This window comes from Sesamum indicum, linkage group LG2 (genome assembly GCF_026168435.1).
Source record: "Sesamum indicum cultivar Baizhima isolate 11 linkage group LG2, ASM2616843v1, whole genome shotgun sequence".
Taxonomy (NCBI): domain Eukaryota; kingdom Viridiplantae; phylum Streptophyta; class Magnoliopsida; order Lamiales; family Pedaliaceae; genus Sesamum; species Sesamum indicum.
Genome location: NC_142658.1, coordinates 1,755,525 through 1,779,241, shown reverse-complemented (window position 1 = coordinate 1,779,241; position 23,717 = coordinate 1,755,525). Strand labels below are relative to the sequence as shown.

Genomic DNA, 23,717 nt, shown 5'->3' with positions numbered 1-23,717 from the left:
TTATCTTTTTGCATAATTTTTTTTAAATAAATTAAAATAAAATATTTATACAAAATTGTAGTATTGATTCCGTACGTAGAGTTAAAAAAAGTAACTAAAACATAGTAAATTAATATAAATATTTTAATTTATAAAAAATAGTAACAGACAAAGATAAATAAATAATATTGAAAAAATAAAATATATATATATATAAATTTAAAAAAAAAAGAAAGAAAAACCCATCAACAGGTAATTATGGAGAAACCATCGTAAATAAAGAAGTTAAAATTAATTAATTAATTTAAAATTTAAAAAATAAATAATAGCTCAAAATTAAATGAGATATCAAAATGATGATATGATATAATAATAAAATATAAATGTTAGATAGAAAATTGATTTTTCATGTCCCAAAATCTATGAATTTTTTCATATATTTCATGTCTAATCCCCGACATTTCGTGTTTAATTATTATTTATTTGCCTGAACTTTATTTTACCTAATATGTTATTGTATCATAACTAAAAAAGTTTATATATTTTAAAAATAAGTTAAAAATCTCTGTATTTGGTTTCAATTTCGGTCCATCAACACAAGCATATTGGACATGGTTTTTTTTTTTTTTTTTAACCTATTTTCAACTGTTAAAAATAATTTTTTTACAGTGTTGACCATATTTTGGCTGTTTTTTGCTCTTTTTCTCCTCGTTTTTCCCTTGTCTTTTTATTCTTTTTTTTTTCTCTTTCTGTCCCTAATTTAATTCTTCCCACCTATATATAGTCGGTTGCTGTCGTATTTTTAATTTCCTTTGATATATATATATACTATGTATATATAAATTATGTATTTATTTTTATTTTACAAAATTTCATACTGCTAGATTTGTGATTTTATTTGGTAAATTCTTTTTTTCTCACCTAATATTGTTGACGACAAATTGTATTGTATAATTATTTTTGGTAATCTATTGAAACAATTGAGGAAAATTTACGTTACAGGAGAAGTTAGTATTTTCATCTAAACAAATTTAATTAGACCCAATTAATTACATGAGAAAATACTACTAATATACATTTATCATATGATTCATCAATAGTCTCAAAATGCATAGTGGGATGGGTCGATTCAGGATCAATATGAACCAATCTGAAAAAGTTCGATTCAGGACCAGCCCACTACTGTTCATTACAGATCCTGAAGTTGTCCTGGGTCATTAAATGGCCCTAATTGAGTCTATTTATAAATCTAAGCCCAACATATGAATCAGCCCGGATGAGGCTCAGACTAGGCCCTGATCAAACCTGAATATGCCTATTTTATTTTTATTTTTTTATAAAAAAGGGTTTTTTTCCCAATTACTTAAATTTATGGTTGTATTATAAAATACAATAAATAATAAATTAAATCATATAAAAAGTTTGTGGGCCCTGGAACTGGCCTAAGGGTTCGGGTTGTTGGCAGCCGACAACGTTTTTCACTCAGTCATGAACCGTGGATAGTATTTATTATCAGGTGTATTGTGGGGAGCTGAAACCCCATTGCAGCGGGGTGAAGTGGTGGTGGTCCTCAGGTTGCCACTGCTAAGATCCGAAGAGATGCCTTCTTTTGTTTACTTTTACGGGTTGTACCCGTCTACTTTCGAGATGGTTGTGAATCGGTTTCAGAATGTTCTCAAGGCGGACTCAATCTTTCTCAACACTTTTTACAAGTTGGAAGAAGAGGTATTTAAGTCGAATTTCACAATTACATGAATTTTAATTTATTTATTTCACCCATTAAATATCAGAACTTTTATCAATTTTATTACATAACATGTATTTTGTGTGGTAAAGACAAAAATGCATAGGGATAATTATACTTAATTTCTTTGAGATTTGATATAATTACACGTTGAACCCCTGTAGTTAGAAAAATTACATCTAGCACCCTTGAAGTTTGATTTCGTTTAACAAATAAATCTCTCTATTAGTCAAAATTTACCATATTTGCTGATATTAATAAAAAATGCATTTATCCCCTTAATCTCTATCTTGCGATTTGTTAAACTACTCAATATTGACAGGTAACCAAATGGATGTCAAGAAAATGGCAAGTGAAGGCAATCGGACCAACTATACCATCGATGTACTTAGACAAACGATTGCAGGACGACGAAGGATATGATGTCAGTGTCTTGAAGCCAACAACCAGAGTCTGCAAAAATTAGCTCAGTGAAAAACAACCTAAATCAGTTATCTATGTCTTATTTGGAAGTTTGGCATGATTAAGCCCTGAGCAAACTAGAGAACTAGCACGGGCTCTAACAACCTTAAACAAGCACTTCTTGTGGGTGGTCCGTTCCTTTTCTCGAGAACTTTCATGAGGAAACGTCTGATAAAGGATCGATAGTGTCGTGGTGCCCACAACTAGAAGTCCTGGCACACGATGTTGTGCGTTGCTTCCTCAGGCATTGAGCTTGCGTGTGCCTATGGTGGCGATGCCTCAGTGGAAGACGGAGAAGAAATTAGAAGGAATGGCACCAAGTAGAAGGAATTGGCAAGGGAGGCTATTGATGAGGGAGGGAGTTCAGACAGGAACATCGAGAAGTATGTGTCCGCATTGATAAATAGTTCAAGAAGAGTGAGTTGATGGATATGTCAAAAATTGTAAAACTTTCGTAATTAATTTGAAAATTTGGTAAGCATAATTCACTGTATATTTATATCTTATTATTAAAAGAGAGCACTCTTTCCGTATCTTACAATTTTTGGTCTATCAATTTTATTTTTTTAAAAAAATTATTTTACTTTACATATGAATTTTTTTTCATATTTTTACTTTATCTATATTTTATTATACTCATTTATATTTTTAAAATAAATTATTAGCTTCATAAAAGTATTATTATATTTGCGTTTCTGACTAATATATATAACAGTTGGACCAGAATGGTGTATATATGGTATCCAAGTCAAGATCGGAAAGTAAAATATATAGGCTGGTCTCAAATCACTATTTCAAAAGTAGAAACTAAATAAATAAAATATTAATGATGGGCCAAACTGGCCATTTTACTGTTGAATTTTGCAAAACTCGTCAAAATAAATTATATATGTCTTACGTCATTCATTTATATGAAGATTTTGTTCTGATTGTAATTCATTTTTGCTAATATGGATTAAAAATTAAAAAAAAAAATGACAGGTTACATGATTAATTCTAGCAACTTTTGCAAAATTCAGCATTGAAATGATAACAATTGCGAAATGTCTAAAAGTTACAGAATTTTTTTGCAACTTTTAAAAAGATAAAGATAAAAATATTAAAATTAATAAGTGCACATGATTTATTTAAATGATATTTATATCCCAACAATATAGGAGAAACCTACCGATTGTCGGTAGTGTTCCTATGAAGAAGGAAAATGACAATGCTAAGGAATTGAACATAATCGTCTTAGGCAATGTTGTGTTGCAAATTTTGATCTTCGTTTTTGTTTGTTTTTTGTTTGGGTTGAGAAAATGAGTGAAATGTTGTCTTAGCATATATGGTGAAGAACTATAGGAAAATCCCACTTGTTCGAAGTAGATTTACAAGGCCACTTTTGGACACTACACAAAATGCTAAAGAAGTATTTTATTCACTTTAAAGAATCAAATTTAGTATTTTATTTTCTTGTGTTTTTGTGTTGCAAATTTAAGTTCATACGTATTCAATTTTAAGTCCAATTCTTTAATAAAGTGATCTATTTTTAAACTCTTAAACATACGTATTTGCAAAATATGATTATCTTGATTTAATTTTGACAAAGAAAACTGAAATGAAAAACTGGTGTTGTCCAAGACCACTAATTTCGAACCTAGGCTCCACGTACAATCTCAACCATACTTTTCTGATCCAGCCGACCAGAATACCGCTGATGCATTTTGAATTTTGTTAAAGGATAAATTACAATTATTTGTTTTCCCTGTAATTTAATATAATTATAGATATTTTTATTATTTAAAAAATTATAAATATTTTTTAGATAAAAAATAATTATATAGTTCTGAAATAATGGTGTCAAGATTACTACTTTATTTTTATTAATTTTTTTTTTAATATACAAAAATTTAAGGGTGGGTAAAATAAACAAGTTATAGAAGCCCATAAAATATTTTAAAAAATTATAATATTATATATAAAATTATAATTTATAAATCAAAATAATATTCTGGTCAATTCATTACAAAAGTTGAAAAAAAAACCTAATAAAGGATAACAAAATAGATTTTTTATTAGACGAATGTTAAAATTAGAGGGACATTTATAATTTTTTAAATAATATTAAGATATTTGAAATTGTATCAAATTTTAGGAGAGATGATTATAAATTACCCATTTATTAAATTATAAGAACTAATTTTGTTTATATAAATTGACATATCTTTGCCATTTTAATACAACAAAATAGAGAAAAAAAAATGACTGTTACTCTTCGGCTATTATTTCTTAACGGCTAATTACCATAACAACTCTCTCTCTCTCTCTCTCTTAACAGCTAATTACCATAACTGCTCTCTCTCTCTCTTAACGGCTAATTACCATGACCGCTCTCCCTCTCAACGGCTAATTACCATGACAGCTGTCTCTCTCTCTTAGCTAATTATAAAAAAAACTCCCCCCCTCTCTTGAAGAAACCCACCTCGTAAACCGTAAGAAAACCCCGCTCCACACTCGGTGTCTTAAGCTTGTCAACAACACAGATTACTCCAGAGCCTGAAGGAATGCGGTGCACTTGTGCATCGGAGAAGGATTGAAGAAACGCTCCACACTCTGTGTCTTAAGCCTGTCAACAACACAGATTACTGTATGCTGTCTGTAGGTGGATGCTTATGAAGCAAAAAATCAAGAATTGGTGGCGGAGAACGCTGATTTGAGGGCATTATTACGCTCAATGCAGGTGATTCATAATGATAACAATGAACTCCACAATCTTGAATGGTGGATTTGTCTGTCCTTTTTGATTTGTGATTCTTTAAAGTATTGAAATCAGGGATGGAGCCAAGTTTTATGATTTGGGGGTTAAAAGTTTAAGTGTCACCATTTTACTCAAAGCACACTCCCATCAATTTGTCGATACAATTTGATAAATGTAATTGTAAATTTGAATTTTGCTTTCTTATTTTTTATAGTTTGGTTCTGCAAATACACGATGATTTCATCCACTGCCATTTGAAGTTTGTTAATCATGGTCCTCTCGCATCCTTTGGCTTATTAGTTGTAGTGCATTGGACAGGTGTAGAGGAGTTTTGGATCATTAGAATAGAACATTTTTGACATATAAAATGAACTTTGTCCCAAGCACAGTTTTTTATTCATGGAATGCATGACTTCCATTCATAAGAATTTTCTACTTCTCTAAATATGTATTTACTGATGAATTCTGGGCTCCAGGTTGATATGCGTGCATTCTTAAATGCTCCAAATGGGAAGCAGTCTTCTCCAGTCAATACGAGGGTGGATTCTGACCTGTCCCATTCCCCGTTGGGTGGAAGGACGGTATGTGCAAATGTTGGGATAAAGATATAAAGCATTTGTTGAAGGCTAGAAACTTTGATATGGTAAAATAATTTATCTTTTCATACTTCACAGGACATGTTTGATCTGCCTCTTCACATGGCCAGAGATCAAATTGAAGAAAGTCTCCGAACCAAGATGGCTTCAATAAAGGTAGAATTCAGAGCATATCTTGATGTGATTTAATGAGAGAATAAATTCAATGTAATTTTCTTGACGAGTAGCGATTATTTGTTTTGTGAATTTTGCTATTTCATATGAAGGAGCGCATGGTTCAGCTTCAAGATGCACAGAAGGCTGCAGAACTAACTTCTGAGGTGTCAGAGAGAGAACTTGAGCTGGAAGCTCAGCTTGTCGAAGCAAGGAGCATAATTCAAGAGCAGGTACATAATGTTGTTTGCAGTGCAATTCATTAGTGTAGATGGGAAAATTTTATTGCCACTAGCATGCCCCAATTTAACATATTGTCTGCGTGTTGCTATATCTTCAGTGAACATCAAAGAAACCAGTGGAGTCTCATGCCTTTGAAATCTTACTAACCAGCTATTTCTTCTTTCACCATTTGTTCTTCTTTTGGCTAGTTAGTTTATGTGATTTTTGATTTCATTGCACTTGACTTAAATATTTGAATTTTGGATTAATATTTTTGTGATTGTGTACTTCCTAGTGATTTGATCTTTTGTGTTCTAATTGGTTTATGTGATTGTGTGTGTCTTGTGCAATTTGGTTAATTTTTGAATTGGTTGAGTGGATTTGATTTCTTGTGCTTTGATGAATTGTTGTGATCATGAGTTTAGTAATTAGTCTAATTACTTGATTGTGTGGAGTTCCTAATGATTTGATCTTTTGTGTTCTAATTGGTTTATGTGATTGTGGGTGTCTTGTGCAATTTGGTTAATTATTTGAATTGGTTTAGTGGATTTGATTTCTTGTGCTTTGATTAATTGTTGTGATCATGAGTTTTCTAATTATTCTAATTACTTGATTGTGTGGAGTTCCTAATGATTTGATCTTTTGTGTTCTAATTGGGTTATGTGATTGTGGGTGTCTTGTGCAATTTGGTTAATTATTTGAATTGGTTTAGTGGATTTGATTTCTTGTGCTTTGATTAATTGTTGTGATCACGAGTTTTCTAATTATTCTAATTACTTCATTGTGTGGAGTTCCTAATTATTTGATCATTTGTGTTCTAATTGGTTTATGTATTGTGGGTATCTTGTGCAATTTGGTTTATTATATTTGAATTGGTTAAGTGGATTTGATTTCTTGTGCTTTGATTAATTGTTTTGATCATGAGTTTTCTAATTACTTGATTGTGTAGTTCCTAATTATTTGTTCTTTGCGTTGGTTTATGTGATTGTGGGGGTGTCTTGTGCAATTTGGTTGGATTTGATTACTTGTGCTTTGATTAATTGTTGTGATCATGGATTTTCTATACTTGATTTCTTGTGTTCCATTTAGTTGTACAATTTGGTTTAATTATTTGAATTGGTTTGGTGGATTTGATTTTTTGTGCTTTGATTAATTGTTGCGATAATGAGTTTTCTAGTTATTTGATATTGCGTGTTGTAATTACTTTATGTGATTTGTGGGTTTTTTGTGCAACTTGACTTAATTATTTGAATTGGTAACTTCTTTGTCTTTCTGTGTGATTAATTTTATTTTCTAATTATTTGATCCTTTGTATTTAATGTATGAGATTGTGGGTATATTGTGCAACTTGACTTGATTATTTGATTATATTTCTTGGATTTGGTATTTTTGTGTTCTGATTAATGTTTGTGATTGCGTGCCTCTTCTAATTATTTGATTTGATCTTTGCTGTTCAAGTTCATGTGATTTTGGATTTCATGTGCAACTTGCTTAATTATTTGAATTGGTTTCAGGATTTGTACTTTTGTGTTCTGATTAAGCTGCTAACAATTTGATCTGTGTGCGTGTGTGTCAGTAATTATATGTTCTGATGCGGATAAAAAAATGGAAATAGGTTTCAGTAGCCAGGACTTGCAATTGTATATATGCGTTGTTGCAGCAGAGACAGAGGGATGTTGAGTTTAGGGAGTCAGCCAATGAGCAGAGGCAAAGGTACGATTCTATGTACTAAGTATCCTTACTGTGATATTACATTTATTACTATTTCCACTATTATGGCTTTCTGTATTGTTATGGTTTGTACTTTTATGGGCTTATTATGCATTGCAATTTTGATGTAGAATTTGTTTGGGCTGGTTTGCTGACGAAAAAATTGAAAGGATTTGGCATAAGAAGCTACAGACTGATTTTTATAAGAAATCCCATTACTGGGATGATTAGATCTCAATTAGCTTGAAGCTTTTGTCAAATGAGACCTAAAAATAGAGATTTGTTGAACTAATTAATTCCTTTCTGCTTACATCTCGACTAAAATTTGATCAAGCTATTGAGCTTGTTCTGGAACTTGATGGAATTGTTTGTGATATGGTTTAAACTCTTTGATTTACAGTTAGTATAGACGAGTGTACTATACTGAGTTTTAATCTTGATTCCCATAAAAGTAAGGATTCAATCATTATTTTGCTGACAATGGGAAGGAAACCACAACACTATGTTTGGTCCAAGGTTGTTCCTTAAAAATGTCAATTTTGACCAGGGATTTTCAAGTTTTTCTATTTTTTGAGTTTAGTATAGTAGCAAAGATGATTCTATGCTGTAATCTGGTAATATGATACTCTACCATACTTAATCTGGACCAAATGCAACTGGATGTTGACAAGTTGTTAAAAAATGAGAGTAAACCATCATGATGTGTAAAATCATGTGGGGTAGTTTCATCGGCAATTACTAATCACATCAGACATAATGCACTCTTCAATATTTGGGTTTTCCTCAACTTTTGTGGTGAGAGGACGACTTACATGCTCTTTTTCCTTCTGAAGACTCTTATCAGACATTTCAAGACTGGAAGCTAAAGTTGAGAGGTTGGAAGCGCAGTTATCCGCGAAAGATAGAGAGATAGCCACAATGACTAGAACGGTTGGTCTGGCATATTCATATTGGAAAGATCAGTTGAGATGTAGATGTAGTTAACTTTTCTCTGACTTTATAAGGAACTCCGTGTAGGAAGCTAAAGCTACAGCTGCTTTCAAGTCACAAATTGATAAGTTGCAGCAGGAGCGAGATGAATTTCAGAAGATGGTTTTGGGTAATCAGGTTTACTCTTCACCTTATTTGCCTTGTCACACTAAGCTACTCATTTCCTTATTGTTGATTCTGACATTGTACTTGATAACCAGCAAGTAAGAACTCAGCAGATTCATGAGATGAAGAAGAAAGAAAAAGAGTATATAAAGTTGCAGGTATGATGTTTTGGTGTGCCTTATTAGCCTCTTAAAGGAACTATAAAGCTTCCAGATTGGATAAATCACAATGAAGAGAGGATGAACAAGCATATCTAGGTATTAACATGCCATATCTTGCAGGAGCGGCTTAACCAAGTATTAATGGAGAAAAAGAAGGAATCTAGGTCAGGCATGGAAATTATGAATTTACTACAGGTATTTACAGGTTACTACTGTCTCCTATTACAGTTCAAATTTCTTTTTCTTATGGGTCTATATCATGCAATAGAAAGAAGGCCGGCGGCGTGGGACCTGGAACGGAAGGAAGACTGACAATGATTTCTACAAAAAGATTGTAAGTAACGCCGTAAAAACTCATTTAAGTTATCCACTTGCGACTCTCCCATTAGCCATTACTGTATGCTGGCTGTAGGTGGATGCTTATGAAGCAAAAAATCAAGAATTGGTGGCGGAGAACGCTGATTTGAGGGCATTATTACGCTCAATGCAGGTGATTCATAATGATAACAATGAACTCCACAATCTTGAATGGTGGATTTGTCTGTCCTTTTTGATTTGTGATTCTTTAAAGTATTGAAATCAGGGATGGAGCCAAGTTTTATGATTTGGGGGTTAAAAGTTTAAGTGTCACCATTTTACTCAAAGCACACTCCCATCAATTTGTCGATACAATTTGATAAATGTAATTGTAAATTTGAATTTTGCTTTCTTATTTTTTATAGTTTGGTTCTGCAAATACACGATGATTTCATCCACTGCCATTTGAAGTTTGTTAATCATGGTCCTCTCGCATCCTTTGGCTTATTAGTTGTAGTGCATTGGACAGGTGTAGAGGAGTTTTGGATCATTAGAATAGAACATTTTTGACATATAAAATGAACTTTGTCCCAAGCACAGTTTTTTATTCATGGAATGCATGACTTCCATTCATAAGAATTTTCTACTTCTCTAAATATGTATTTACTGATGAATTCTGGGCTCCAGGTTGATATGCGTGCATTCTTAAATGCTCCAAATGGGAAGCAGTCTTCTCCAGTCAATACGAGGGTGGATTCTGACCTGTCCCATTCCCCGTTGGGTGGAAGGACGGTATGTGCAAATGTTGGGATAAAGATATAAAGCATTTGTTGAAGGCTAGAAACTTTGATATGGTAAAATAATTTATCTTTTCATACTTCACAGGACATGTTTGATCTGCCTCTTCACATGGCCAGAGATCAAATTGAAGAAAGTCTCCGAACCAAGATGGCTTCAATAAAGGTAGAATTCAGAGCATATCTTGATGTGATTTAATGAGAGAATAAATTCAATGTAATTTTCTTGACGAGTAGCGATTATTTGTTTTGTGAATTTTGCTATTTCATATGAAGGAGCGCATGGTTCAGCTTCAAGATGCACAGAAGGCTGCAGAACTAACTTCTGAGGTGTCAGAGAGAGAACTTGAGCTGGAAGCTCAGCTTGTCGAAGCAAGGAGCATAATTCAAGAGCAGGTACATAATGTTGTTTGCAGTGCAATTCATTAGTGTAGATGGGAAAATTTTATTGCCACTAGCATGCCCCAATTTAACATATTGTCTGCGTGTTGCTATATCTTCAGTGAACATCAAAGAAACCAGTGGAGTCTCATGCCTTTGAAATCTTACTAACCAGCTATTTCTTCTTTCACCATTTGTTCTTCTTTTGGCTAGTTAGTTTATGTGATTTTTGATTTCATTGCACTTGACTTAAATATTTGAATTTTGGATTAATATTTTTGTGATTGTGTACTTCCTAGTGATTTGATCTTTTGTGTTCTAATTGGTTTATGTGATTGTGTGTGTCTTGTGCAATTTGGTTAATTTTTGAATTGGTTGAGTGGATTTGATTTCTTGTGCTTTGATGAATTGTTGTGATCATGAGTTTAGTAATTAGTCTAATTACTTGATTGTGTGGAGTTCCTAATGATTTGATCTTTTGTGTTCTAATTGGTTTATGTGATTGTGGGTGTCTTGTGCAATTTGGTTAATTATTTGAATTGGTTTAGTGGATTTGATTTCTTGTGCTTTGATTAATTGTTGTGATCATGAGTTTTCTAATTATTCTAATTACTTGATTGTGTGGAGTTCCTAATGATTTGATCTTTTGTGTTCTAATTGGGTTATGTGATTGTGGGTGTCTTGTGCAATTTGGTTAATTATTTGAATTAGTTTAGCGGATTTGATTTCTTGTGCTTTGATTAATTGTTGTGATCATGAGTTTTCTAATTATTCTAATTACTTGATTGTGTGGAGTTCCTAATGATTTGATCTTTTGTGTTCTAATTGGGTTATGTGATTGTGGGTGTCTTGTGCAATTTGGTTAATTATTTGAATTGGTTTAGTGGATTTGATTTCTTGTGCTTTGATTAATTGTTGTGATCACGAGTTTTTGGTTTATTATATTTGAATTGGTTAAGTGGATTTGATTTCTTGTGCTTTGATTAATTGTTTTGATCATGAGTTTTCTAATTACTTGATTGTGGGGGTGTCTTGTGCAATTTGGTTGGATTTGATTACTTGTGCTTTGATTAATTGTTGTGATCATGGATTTTCTATACTTGATTTCTTGTGTTCCATTTAGTTGTACAATTTGGTTTAATTATTTGAATTGGTTTGGTGGATTTGATTTTTTGTGCTTTGATTAATTGTTGTGATAATGAGTTTTCTAGTTATTTGATATTGCGTGTTGTAATTACTTTATGTGATTTGTGGGTTTTTTGTGCAACTTGACTTAATTATTTGAATTGGTAACTTCTTTGTCTTTTTGTGTGATTAATTTCATTTTCTAATTATTTGATCCTTTGTATTTAATGTATGAGATTGTGGGTATATTGTGCAACTTGACTTGATTATTTGATTTTTTTCTTGGATTTGGTATTTTTGTGTTCTGATTAATGTTTGTGATTGCGTGCCTCTTCTAATTATTTGATTTGATCTTTGCTGTTCAAGTTCATGTGATTTTGGATTTCATGTGCAACTTGCTTAATTATTTGAATTGGTTTCAGGATTTGTACTTTTGTGTTCTGATTAAGCTCCTAACAATTTGATCTTTTGTGTGTACTAGTTACTTTATGTGTTGGTCTTGCTGTCTTTCAAAATTCTAGTACTATAAATAGGTGATATATTACGTTAAGTTTTGGATAACAAAAAAAATAGAAAAATTCTAAATTCCAACAAACCGATATGAAATTCTAAATTCCTTCACTAACAAGTTTTCTTAGGAAATATGAAATAGAGCCTTTCTATCCTTTTGTTTTTTGTTCTTCAAAAAGTCCCGTTGTGCGGACGGTGAGTTGGGACTTGTCGTCCAATGCACCAATACATTCTTCAATAACATTCCATAAGTCTTGAGATTCAAGACAGAACCTCATTAGATTGCTCCAATAATAGCACCTTTCACCATTGAATTTAGGAACAAGACAGTTGTTGGGTTCATGCATGAAAACAGGTCGTTAGTGAAGGAAAAATTAAACTTGAATATTGCCAAAACGATGAATAGGTTGCTGATATTTTTACTAAGCTTCTTGGTGGACCTATGTTCTCAAGGAATGTTGCTGCATTGGGAGTTCAAAGCAAATCTGGTTTAGGAGAGGCATTATTGGAGTAAATTAGATTCTTTAATGTGAAGTTTGAATGTATTTTCTTTGTTTGTGTTGGTCAAAGTGTCTCTTAGAATTTCTTGTTGTCCTTCAAATTTCTAGTACTATAAATAGGTGACGAATTGCAAAGCTTTGAATAACAAAAAAAAAACAGAAAAATTCTAAATTCCAACATTCAAAACTGGATGCAACTATGGTTTGCATCTCAAACTGGATGCAGATATCCATTTCTGGGAGTTATGTCAGCACAGTACTTTTTCCTACACAGCTTGTGCAATTTGGTTTGTTATTTGAATTGTTTTAGTGGATTTGATATCTGTGTTCTAATTACTTGTTGTGTTCGTCGATTTTCTAATTATTTGATCTTTTTTGTGTTCCATTTAGTTTATGTGATTGTGGGTTTCACTTGATTTTTTGAATCGCTTTTTGGGATTTGTCTTTCCAATTATATTTCTTGTATGTATTTGAATTTTGTTTGTGATTCTTGGATTTTTCCCTTTTGGTTGTAATGCTTGAATTTTCCTCTTCTAATTAGTTGATCTTGATGTGGTATATGGTGATGCAACTTGATTTAAATATTGGCGTGATATTGTTCGGTTGTGATACTTTAACTATTGTGTTCTAGTTATTTTATGTGATTGTTGGTGTCTTGTGCAGCTTGGTTGGTTTTGATTTCTTGTGTTAATTAATTGTTGTGATCGTGGATTTTCTAATTATTTGATCTTTTTGTGTTCTATTTAGTTTATGTGATTGTGGCTTCTTGAATTTGAATATGATTCTTACATATGTTTGATATTTGTGCAATTTGAGTGGATTTCTTGGATTTGATAAGTTTGTTCAAAGTAATTTCTGCAACTTTGGCTTCTTGAAATTGAGTTTTCTTATGATTAATTTTTGTTCTCTGTTACTTCTGATTTTGATATTTGTGCACAATTTGAATGGGTTCCTTGGATTTGATAAGTTTGTTCAAATTAATTTCTGCGACTGTGGCTTCTTGAATTTTAATTTCTTTTTGTGACATTGATAAGTTTGTTCAAATTAATTTCTGCGACTGTTATGCTCTCTATCTGCAACACGGTAACTTTTCGCCTCTAGTGCATTACTTTTGTGAAATTAACATTTTCATGTTGTACTTATTTGTATGTTCCTACAGAGCTATTTAAAGTTTGACTGTATGGAATATCCTTATCTTAAAGTCTTTGTACAAGGATTGGGGTTTTTCTGCTGCAGGTTTCAGAACATGCAAGTGGTTAGGGTGTTTCTATTTCCATATAATCCAAGCTGCCCTTTCTGCTTGAGGACCTCAAGAATATATCTGGTTGAAGTTACGACAGGGTTTTTTGGGGTGCTAGGATTTAATGTTCTTTTCTTTTTTGATCCTTGTTTCCATGTGCTTCATTTTTTCTATTATGTGGTTCTAATTGGTACTTGATCTAAATTAGTTTATGTTCTAGTTAGTTTATGTGATTGTAGGTTTCTTGTGCAACTTGACTTAATTTTCTGAATTGGTTTTTGGATTTGATTTTTTGTGGTTTGAGCAACTTCTGTGATATTGTGACTTTTCTAGTTATTTGATTTTTCATGTTGTAAATTAATTTCTGTGCTTGTGGGTTTCTTGTGAACGTGGCTTAATTATTTGAATTGGTTTCTTGGATTTCTATTTTTATGTTTTGATTAATTTCTGTAATTGAGCATTTTGTAATTATTATTTGACCTTTGTTTTCTAATTAATTTATGTGGTAGTGGTTCTCTTGTGCAACTTGACTTAATTATTTGATAGTTTCTTGGATTTGATATTTTGGTTTTCCTATTCTAGTTAGTTTATGTGATTTTTGATTTCATTGCACTTGACTTAAATATTTGAATTTTGGATTAATATTTTTGTGATTGTGTACTTCCTAGTGATTTGATCTTTTGTGTTCTAATTGGTTTATGTGATTGTGTGTGTCTTGTGCAATTTGGTTAATTATTTGAATTGGTTTAGTGGATTTGATTTCTTGTGCTTTGATTTCATAACTAGAAAAAATAATAGTTAAGATTATATAATGAACTTAAATAATTATTTGACGAACAAGTTTAAAATAATAAACTTAGAGATAATAAATTCAAAAAGAATTTAAAATAAACTTTGGAAAAAAATAAACAAATAGTATTAATGAATTAAAGTATTGAAAATTTAGAAGTAAAACAAAAAAGATAATAATTTTTAAAGTTTTAAAAGTATAAAAAAACTACTAAACTAGTTAGTATGGGAAAATAAATGGAACTTCTATGTCATGTATTATTTTTATAAAAAAAGAATGGCCCAACAGGCCCGGCTCAAGACCAAGTGGTCGTGGGCCACTGGATTGGGCTGATCCCAGGTTCCACTAAATTAACGCAGCTCGGCCCACTGTGCATCTTGAATCAATATTATCTTTTAGGTTAATAATGATTTTATACTATATGCAAGGATATATTATTATATTAGTTCTAATTGCGGTTTTATTTAATAAAGTTTGCCGTTTATACTTAAATACATCATCAATTTTATGGTTTTCTTTTGTAAATTATAATTTTATTTATTTAATAAAAAATTATTATTTTTAAAAAATAAGAAAAAATTGATAAATTAGTTGCTACACAAATAATATTAAAATAATGCACACAACTCAACCCACATATAAACAAAAGTATATATACAAGTCTAAATACATAAAAAGGATATGATTTGACAATGAATCGAAATTTTGTCCCCAAAAAATAAAACCAAACTGATGTTGGCAAAATTAATATTTACCCTTTATTAACTTAAAACTAATTTATTGCAGGTCAAACAATTTTTTTGACTAAATTACTCTTATAACGGTGAAAATATATCTCATCAAATGCATTAATGCGTGAAGGCGTATAAGGTAACTTGGTCATAAAAAGATTTATTTGACCTACTATAAGCCAGTAATAAGTCAATTGGGGGTAAATACAGATTTTTTTTTTATTTTTTCTATTAATATCAGGAAATTTTGTGAATTTTTACTAACAAAGGGACTTCTTTGTTAGGCGAAAACAAACTTCACGGGTGTTAGATGTAATTTTCTAAACCATAAGAGGTCTACGTGTAATTATACCAAATCTCATAGGAGGGCAATGTAATTATCCCTAAAGAATTTTGCTTATCCTCCAAATGGGAGAATGGGAAGGGGTATTTATACTAATATAAAGTCATATTATTTAGGGTAAGTGAGGTAAAGTATCGTCCTTCACCTACCCCTATTACATGGTTGCAATTTGTTAATTGGGAGTATTTCACTAACATATAGTATTAAGCTTATTTAGTAAGTTTGATTTCAAATCTTTCTTTATAGGGACATCCCATTGCCTTATTTGGATTATTAATTTCCTTCATCAATGTGATTTATTTCTTCCATCAACAATCCCCCAATTCTTAATATCTTTTGGGATATATAGGAATTATATTGAACCTTTGGCTTTCCTGGGAGTTTGACCTATCTTGAGGGTTTGCTAAGGTTGATGTCTTATATATTCTTAATGCAGAGACTGTCTTGTTCACCTCTGCAAATTATCTTTGTTATAGTTTTTCTTTTTCCAAATATCTTCATAGCTAGGAGAGGTCCTTTTACTTTTAAATATCTTCCTCTCTTCTCTATTTTTTTATTCTTCCCGTTATTATCTTTTTTTCTTATTTTTTATTGCATTTTGTCGATCGTCTCAATGAGTCAACGCACCTAGGGATCGGTTCAGTATCCATTGGGTTTAGAAATATACTAGAAAAAATATTGAGAGAGGTGGAATGTCGCCAAAGGGTGTCACCACTAGCCAAGGGCAATGCCGCTGCTGGTTGAGGCAAGGTACCTCAACCTTGGTATGGCTAAGGTTCACCTTGGCTAGATTCTTCAAATCAAGACAGGTCGAGTCCTCAACCTGGATTTAGTCAAGGATTGCCTCGACTTCCTGGACCAATTTTGCCTGGTCAAGTCGATCAGCATTAATTGAGCCTTGATCGTGGAATCATCTCTCGTTTGTCATTACCTTTTGTTTTAGGTTCGGGGGGAATTGTTGAATTTCAAGGTGAAGTTATTGAGGCTATTAGGATCTTGCTCGAGAGCCATTCTAATTCCCTTGAAATTTTAGTAGACTCAAATTTGTCACCAAAAATGATACCTAGTCCCTTCCATGACCAAAGTGATGAATTGGAGCCGTATGTACCCCCCCCCCCCCCCCCCAGTCTTATCCTCATTGTCAAGTATAGAATTGTGATAGTGTCTTGAGTCACGAGGAGTTTAGTTTTTTAAAAGACAAGCTTGATCCATCCATTGTTTGGATCTTCTGGGATTGGGGGATTGGGTTAAGAGACCTCCTTGGTATTTTCACTACTTACTTCGCGTTTTTTCCTTCGGGGTTTACAATTCCTCCTTTACTCCCAACTCTATTACTTGTTTTGAGGGATTTCATTATCGCTTTAGGGAGCCAGACTTGCATCTTTCTATTGAATTCTTTTATACCTTTTTTTCAATTAGGAAGATATCCAATGAGTCTTTCTACTTTTTCTATGCTCGAATAGGTGTAAACTTTTTGATGCAGTGCTTATTCTGAAGGGCCTTGGAAGAAGAAGTTTCTCTATGTCATGGACTTAGAATGGGGTTTGACGACTGGTTGGGGTGAGACATTTTCCACCCTTAACCTCACTCATGATCTTTTGTATGTCTTTATAAGGAGCGAATTTGTTTGAAAAAACGCTTAATAGTTTGAAATCTTTACTTTCATCTGATATTGTTTTGTTATTCTTGTATATCTGCACTTTGCTATTGTTGTCGTATGTTGTGGCTTTTCTACTTTCCTTCGTTTTTTTTTTTTTTTTTTGTTTTAGGGTAGAAGGTTTCACTATAGGACATTTAGCACTCCAAAGCTGAACATGAACTTGCGCGCGTGTGACCACAACGAGAGGGCTCGTTGTCCCCCTGCATTGAGGAAAGAAAGTGAGAGGCATCGCTCACCTCCTCGTCCTTCGCTTCCTCCCTATGAGCATCATGGCCAAGGGGGGTTTGTAAAAGATGGTCACGTCTCGCCATTTGGGTCAATTAGGAGGCCCCGTAAATTTGAGGCGTCTGATGCTTTGCGACACGAAGTGGGAAATGGGCTCTTTTCTTTTGATATTAATCGTCATGAGGGAGTTGCTTCATTTCGGGATACCTCGAACTTTCATCTTGCATATGAGAGGCTGCGAAGCTTTGTGAGTGATTATGACATTGCTCATTTTAGCTCTCTTTCTAATCTCACTGTCACTTGTCTTTTGTGTGGCGAGTTTGCTAGGGTGAGTTCCTTTTCTTTTTCTCCTGATGAAATCTCTTCATTTTGTGACCCCTTTCTTTTGTGTTCTTAGATTGCCACCTTAATAGAGATTGTTGATCAATGCTATGAGTTTTTGATAAGGAGTTGAAGCGGTCGGAGGTTGCTCTTGAAGAGGAAAAGAAGGAGCTTGCTCGTTATTAGGAGCAACTCAAGGAAGTAACTGAGGGTCAAAGCAAATGTAAGGATCACTACAATTGCGAGGTCACTTTCGATCAGGGCTTGTTCAAGTTAGAGGCTGGAATAATTTATTTGGAATATGTTCAAAGCAACTTCAAAGAGAAGTATGAGGATTTCGAGAAGTTTGAAGGTGCCGTGGTGGTGAGGGCGAACGACATGTACAACCAAGCTATTAGGCAATGCCGCTCTAAGCTGATGGAGTGTGGTCATTTTGCAGGTGTGGTTTCATGTTCTTTTGATTTTCGGGTGACCGATGAGGATGTCGCCGAGGAAGGGGAAATGGAAGTTGTGGATGAGCCACTTGCTGAGGGTGCTCGTGCTGATGCTGAGGTCGATGGGGGCGATCGAGCTTGACGTATCTTATAGCTTTCTTATCGGTTTTTGACTCTGTAAATAAGAAAACTTGGTTTTTATTTCTTGGTATTAATAAAATTACTTTACGCTTATTACTTATTATTCTTGTTATCTCTATTTCTTTAGTACTTATCTTTCAGAACTTCTTAGGAGTCCTTTGAATCATATCTATTAGCATATTTTTACTTAAGGACTTCTGAGGAGCTTTTATTCTTTGGAACATCTTAGAAGTTCCTATCTTCGAATCTTTGCATCTATTCTTTCTTCAAGTTTGAGTCGTTCCAAGTTCAGGGAACTTCTTCTCCATCCAGATTTTGCAATTTGTAGGTTAGTTCTGAATTATTTTTGTGAAACGAAATGGGTCTTGCCATTTTGCATCCAAAGTCTCTTTGGTAGACTCAAGTGTTGTATGCTTTGGCCATGCGCCTCTTATATGCCTCCATACACATACTCGCGACATTGCTTCTTCCAACTTTTCAAACCTAAGTCGAAGCGACATTCTATGTCAATGGTATGGGGCTCTTATAATTGAACCCGCAAAGTTTCTTTGACCAACTTCAATGGGGATAATAGTTTCTGTGCCATATACCAAGTTGAACGCCAACTCTCTTATACCTTTTCGGGGTGTAATCCTATACACACATAGACCTCCAGGAGTTTGGACCCAAATTCCCTTGGCTCATCTAAACGAGTCTTGAAATGCTGCAATATGGTCCTGTTTGTTACTTTGGTTTACCTGTTAGACTGCAACGTTCGTATAGATGTGAAATATTGCTTAATCTTTAATTTGTGGCACTATTGCCTGAACTTTCCTCCATGAAATTATGTGCCGTTGTCTGTCATGAAGGCTCTTGGAATGTTGAATCGATATGTTATATTTTACCATAGAAATTTTATGACCACTTTTCTGTGATCTTGTTGAGTGGCTCCATGTTAACCCATTTTTAGAAATGATTGGTAGCTACTATCAAGTATTCTCTCTACCCCATTGCTCAAGGTAACTAACCTACGAGGTCTAGCCCCTATTGATGAAATAGGCAAAGGCTAGGGATTGGTCACATTTAGGTGGTCGAAGCATATATGATGTTTGCATGTTCTTGACACTTCTTACACCTTTTTACCCTATTTAGGGTGTCCTTTTCCTTCGAGGACCAAAAGTATCCTTGTCGTAGGACTTTTCCTACTAGTGATCTTGCTCTTGAGTGATTTCCACAACTTCTTTTGCGGACTTCCCTCAGGACCGATCTTGCCCTTTTCACGATCTAGACACTTCAAGTAGGGCTATGAGAACCCTCTTTTGTATAACTCTTCTCCTATTATGGTGAAACAAACAACTCAGGTGCGTACTCCTTATCCTACGGTAGTGACCCTATGTCAAGTTGCCTCTATCATGTCTTTCTAGCATGGTTTGGTTGTGTCAAATTACTTGGTTTACAATTAGTTGCGATCACTATGTGTTCTTAAATGTTTGGTCTGACGTCCATAGATTTTTGTACATAATTGAGAAATTGATATATAATTAATAGGAAAATTTAAATTTAATTATAAATAAATTATAGATTAAAATTTGAATATATTAAAACTTGAACAGAGTAAATTAAAGCTTATTATAATATTTGAAAATAAATTATATTATTAAAAAATTGAAAGGGACGTAATGAAAATTTTAAGAAAAGATTCAAATAAAACAAAAAAAAGAAATATATGAAAAGTGATCGAATTTTGGTCCACCAACCCATGATCATCACCCATTGCCTAGCTACCTTCTCTCTCTCTCTCTCTCTACATTTATATAAGTATATTTATATTAAGACAACACCTAAACTAATCACACAAACTACACACACTAACATACATTTTTGAGAACAAACTGAGGTAAGAAATTTAATGTTATTATTATTAATTTATATAATTATATTATTTAATTAGTCTATGTATTAAATATAATTTATATTGTCTAATGTAATAGTTAACCGAAAAATTTTATGTGTTGGGCTATTTAAATTAGTGTGTAATTAAATATCGCATTTGGTTTAAGAATGTTGTAGTTGGTTAATTAAGTTACTTGATTTGTTAGATTTAATCATTATTATGATTTACTCAATTTTATCGAGTTTATTGACCAAATACTTAATTATATCTACCGGTGTTTAATTATATTATATAGTAGCGAGAAATTGATAGAAAATTAATAGAAATATTGAAAAATTATATTTAAAGAAATATTAGGATATTATATTTGAGAAGTATTATAGTTATCTAAAGGGAATATGAGATTTTTATAATAATTTAATTTAGAAATATTATTAAGAATGGTAGTTATAAAGATATGAGGGTTTTGATAAAATGAATTCTTATGAGTTAGTCAATCAATTAAATACATACTTGAGAAGTTTAGAAAGTTTAATTATCTAAAAGGAAATGAAAGGGATGGTTGAACTTCGATATAAATATAATATTAAAAAATTGGTGGAGAATATATGAATATTCTATAATATTTTATTTACAATTGATGATATTTACAATGTATTGATTATACATTATAATTTATTATAGGACATCATGATAAAGTAGAGGGTTGAGCAACTCTTTGTGTTAACTGAATCGTTTTGAGATTTGAGATAAGTATAACTAATTGAAGTTATACATACATATGGATATAATATATTGATTGTTTTATATATTAGATCATGGATGTTGTCTGAATTATCTGGATATCTATGAAATTGTCATTATGTGCCTATCTGTGATGGTGTTGTACGAATTTCAGATGAATGATTATGTAATCATATAATTGATTGTTAAATGAAATCAAATGAGAAAGTTATTGTGAGAAAATAATTATTAAATGGAATTGCATGATGAAGTTAATGATATTGTTGCTGTTGATTGAAATAAAAAGATGGCTTCCCTAAGTGGGAGCATATTGCAATGGTTTATGGTAATATGATTAATGAAGAGTTGTGTGCTATCATTAATCAATGGAGATGATGTGATATATCGTTCTAGTTGTGTGTTGTGTTGTGTCATTGACTGTGGGATATCATACAAGTTGTGTGCTGTGTGATATCGAAAAAAAAAAAGTGATAAGATATTGCAATTGAGATGATGATGATAGCCGACAAAGGCCATTGAGTGATGCACTCCAGTCTAGTTAAGCAGGACCCTAAAAAAATAAACTATAACGTTGGATATTATATCATGCGTTGATATATGATTGGGACATTGCTATTTCTTACATCTGTTACTATATGAGGAATATTGGTTGTTTGGCATAGTTGCATTATACTTGACTTGCTGAATATGTATATATATAGACTGGTCAGCTATACTTATTGAGTAGACAGCTCATTCCTTGCCACAAATATTTTCAGGAGATAGATGACACTGACTAGCCACATTGCATTTTGAGATGTGCTCTTACTCTTTGGATGGTCGATTGTGACATCTGAAGTTGGGAGTTCCAGCTATGTGAATATTAGATATACTAGGATTTTGTTCGATTTGTGTTTAAAATTTTATATAACTGGATATTTCATTATCTCCTTTTTAGGTTATGTACATGAGTATATTTGTGGAAAGTAAATATAGACTTCTGATGATGTCTATTATCTCTTGTGATATTTATATATTATATTGATGAAAATATAATTTATTTTACTAATTAAATGAAAGTTTCTTATAAAATGGGTTGTAATTAAGAAAAATGGTATGGTAATTAGTGGTAATGAAGTATAGTGCCATTGGGCTGCTACATTTGGCCTCTGCTGCTTGGACCAACTTTGCTCTAGAAAAATAGCGCTCATACTCAGCTTCGTTATTGGAGGCCACAAAATTAAATCTAAGAGGGTATTAGATTTTGTTGCCTTAGGGAGTTTCCAATATTACTCCTGCTCCACTTCCATGTGGATGACCTGTCTGCGAATAACTTCCATCATTGTTGATTGTGTTTTCTCTCTTCATTTATCATTTCGGTTACGAGATCAGCAAAAGCTTGGGTCTTAATGGCTGGCTTCGGGCGGTACTCTACTCTGTGTTCGTTAAGTTCCAATGCCCACTTTACTATCTTCTTGATATGTTTGGTTCGTCAAGGATGTTTTTCGAGGGGTGGCCAGTCAGTGCTACCACCAAGTGTGACTGGAAATAGGGCCTCAATTTCCTTGCTGCCATGACTAGAATTAAAGCTAGTTTTTCAATGGGAAGATACTTATCTTCTGCCTTTTGAAGGGTATTGCTATCATAGTAAACCGGTGGATGCTCACGTTTTTCATCTTAGGTGAGCGACGTACTTATGCTCTGTGGGGTAAAGCTCAGTAAAGATACCAAGCTTTTCCATCTTGGGCTTTGTCAGCAGCATATTATATGTAATGTATTCCTTCAACTTTTAAAATGCTTCTTGGTATTGTGACGTTCATTGGAAGTTTTCTATGTTTTTTAAGCCCTTAAGAAAGAAAACCCATTTTAATGAACGAGAAATAAAGTGGTTGAGTGCCACTAGTCTTCCTTCTTTGGACTTCATGGGTCGTCTCCGAGGGCTTCATTTCCATGATTGCATTGAGTCTTTTCGGGACTAACATCTATTCTTCTTTGCACCACATACTACAGAGTGTGCATTTGGATCTTGACCAGCATGTCAAAAAACTTTCATATTTCAACCGATCTACTCTCAAAACATGTTGTTCACAAGTCTTTGATATGTTACCCCAGTAGTGTTAAGCCAAAGGGTATAACGTTGTAATAATAGAAGATACCCTGATCTATTACGAATCTTTTCTTTTCTTGATCTTTGTGGGCTAGATGGATTTGGTTGTATCTTTATAAAGCATTAAGGAAGCTTATGACCTCGCATCTTGACATTAAGTCGATCAATGCATTAATGTGGGGTAATATATGTGGGTCCTTTGGGCATGTTTTATTCAGGTCTGTGAATTGATACACATTCTCCATTTGTCATTGTCCTTTTGGACCAATATTACATTGGCAAGCCATTTGGGCTTATGTAGTATATGCTCAGTAACTTGTCCACTTTTTCTCTGATTGCTCGACTCCTTTCATACCCAAAGGCTCTTAACTTTTGTTTTATGGGTCGCATTTTAGGATTCACATTGAGCCGGTGCACCATTATTTCTAGGTCAATCCCTCACATATCAGTTGTGCCCATGCAATGGCGCTGATATTTTCTTGTAGAAAGACGACCAACATTTTTTTTGAGTTGTGGACCCAATAGAATTCCCATTTTTGTTGTCTTTGGGCTATGTTCAAGAGATAGTTCTACCATCTTAACTTCCTCCATGGCCTCTATTCATTCCTTATCAATCTTCCTTTTCTTGTTTTTCCTTTTTTTTCCTCATGTTGGTGTTTC

General features: G+C 33.0%; 1 protein-coding gene and 1 pseudogene across 12 annotated transcripts; both read left to right on the top strand.

Annotated features, from left to right (window-relative positions):
* Positions 1-1,098: 1,098 nt before the first annotated feature.
* On the top strand, positions 1,099-2,436 carry LOC148788920 (UDP-glycosyltransferase 74E2 pseudogene; annotated as a pseudogene).
* Positions 2,437-4,620: 2,184 nt separating this feature from the next.
* LOC105176911 (uncharacterized) lies at positions 4,621-21,957 on the top strand. Of its 12 annotated transcripts, XR_016064003.1 has the most exons (17): positions 4,621-4,904; positions 5,399-5,503; positions 5,597-5,674; positions 5,785-5,904; positions 7,509-7,606; positions 8,437-8,533; positions 8,621-8,710; positions 8,794-8,856; positions 8,980-9,054; positions 9,128-9,193; positions 9,272-9,349; positions 9,844-9,948; positions 10,042-10,119; positions 10,230-10,349; positions 17,343-17,786; positions 17,906-18,142; positions 18,219-18,454. XR_016064003.1 is itself a non-coding variant. In XM_088877509.1 (16 exons), exons 1-16 carry the CDS (start codon positions 4,899-4,901, stop codon positions 17,963-17,965), a joined length of 1,683 nt encoding a protein of 560 aa, XP_088733635.1. In that variant the 5' UTR covers positions 4,621-4,898; the 3' UTR covers positions 17,966-18,454. The 12 variants fall into 12 exon arrangements, 10 of the variants coding, with proteins under 10 accessions (XP_088733635.1, XP_088733636.1, XP_088733637.1 ...); XM_088877509.1 differs by having other exon boundaries at positions 17,906-18,454; XM_088877510.1 differs by having other exon boundaries at positions 17,856-18,454.
* Positions 21,958-23,717: the final 1,760 nt, after the last annotated feature.

What these genes read in the sequence shown, in the direction of transcription:
- LOC105176911 (XM_088877509.1), top strand. An exon ending in CCCCGTTGGGTGGAAGGACG is followed by an intron (nt 5,504 to 5,596) that starts GTATGTGCAAAT and finishes CATACTTCACAG; the next exon opens with GACATGTTTGATCTGCCTCT. An exon ending in CCCCGTTGGGTGGAAGGACG is followed by an intron (nt 9,949 to 10,041) that starts GTATGTGCAAAT and finishes CATACTTCACAG; the next exon opens with GACATGTTTGATCTGCCTCT.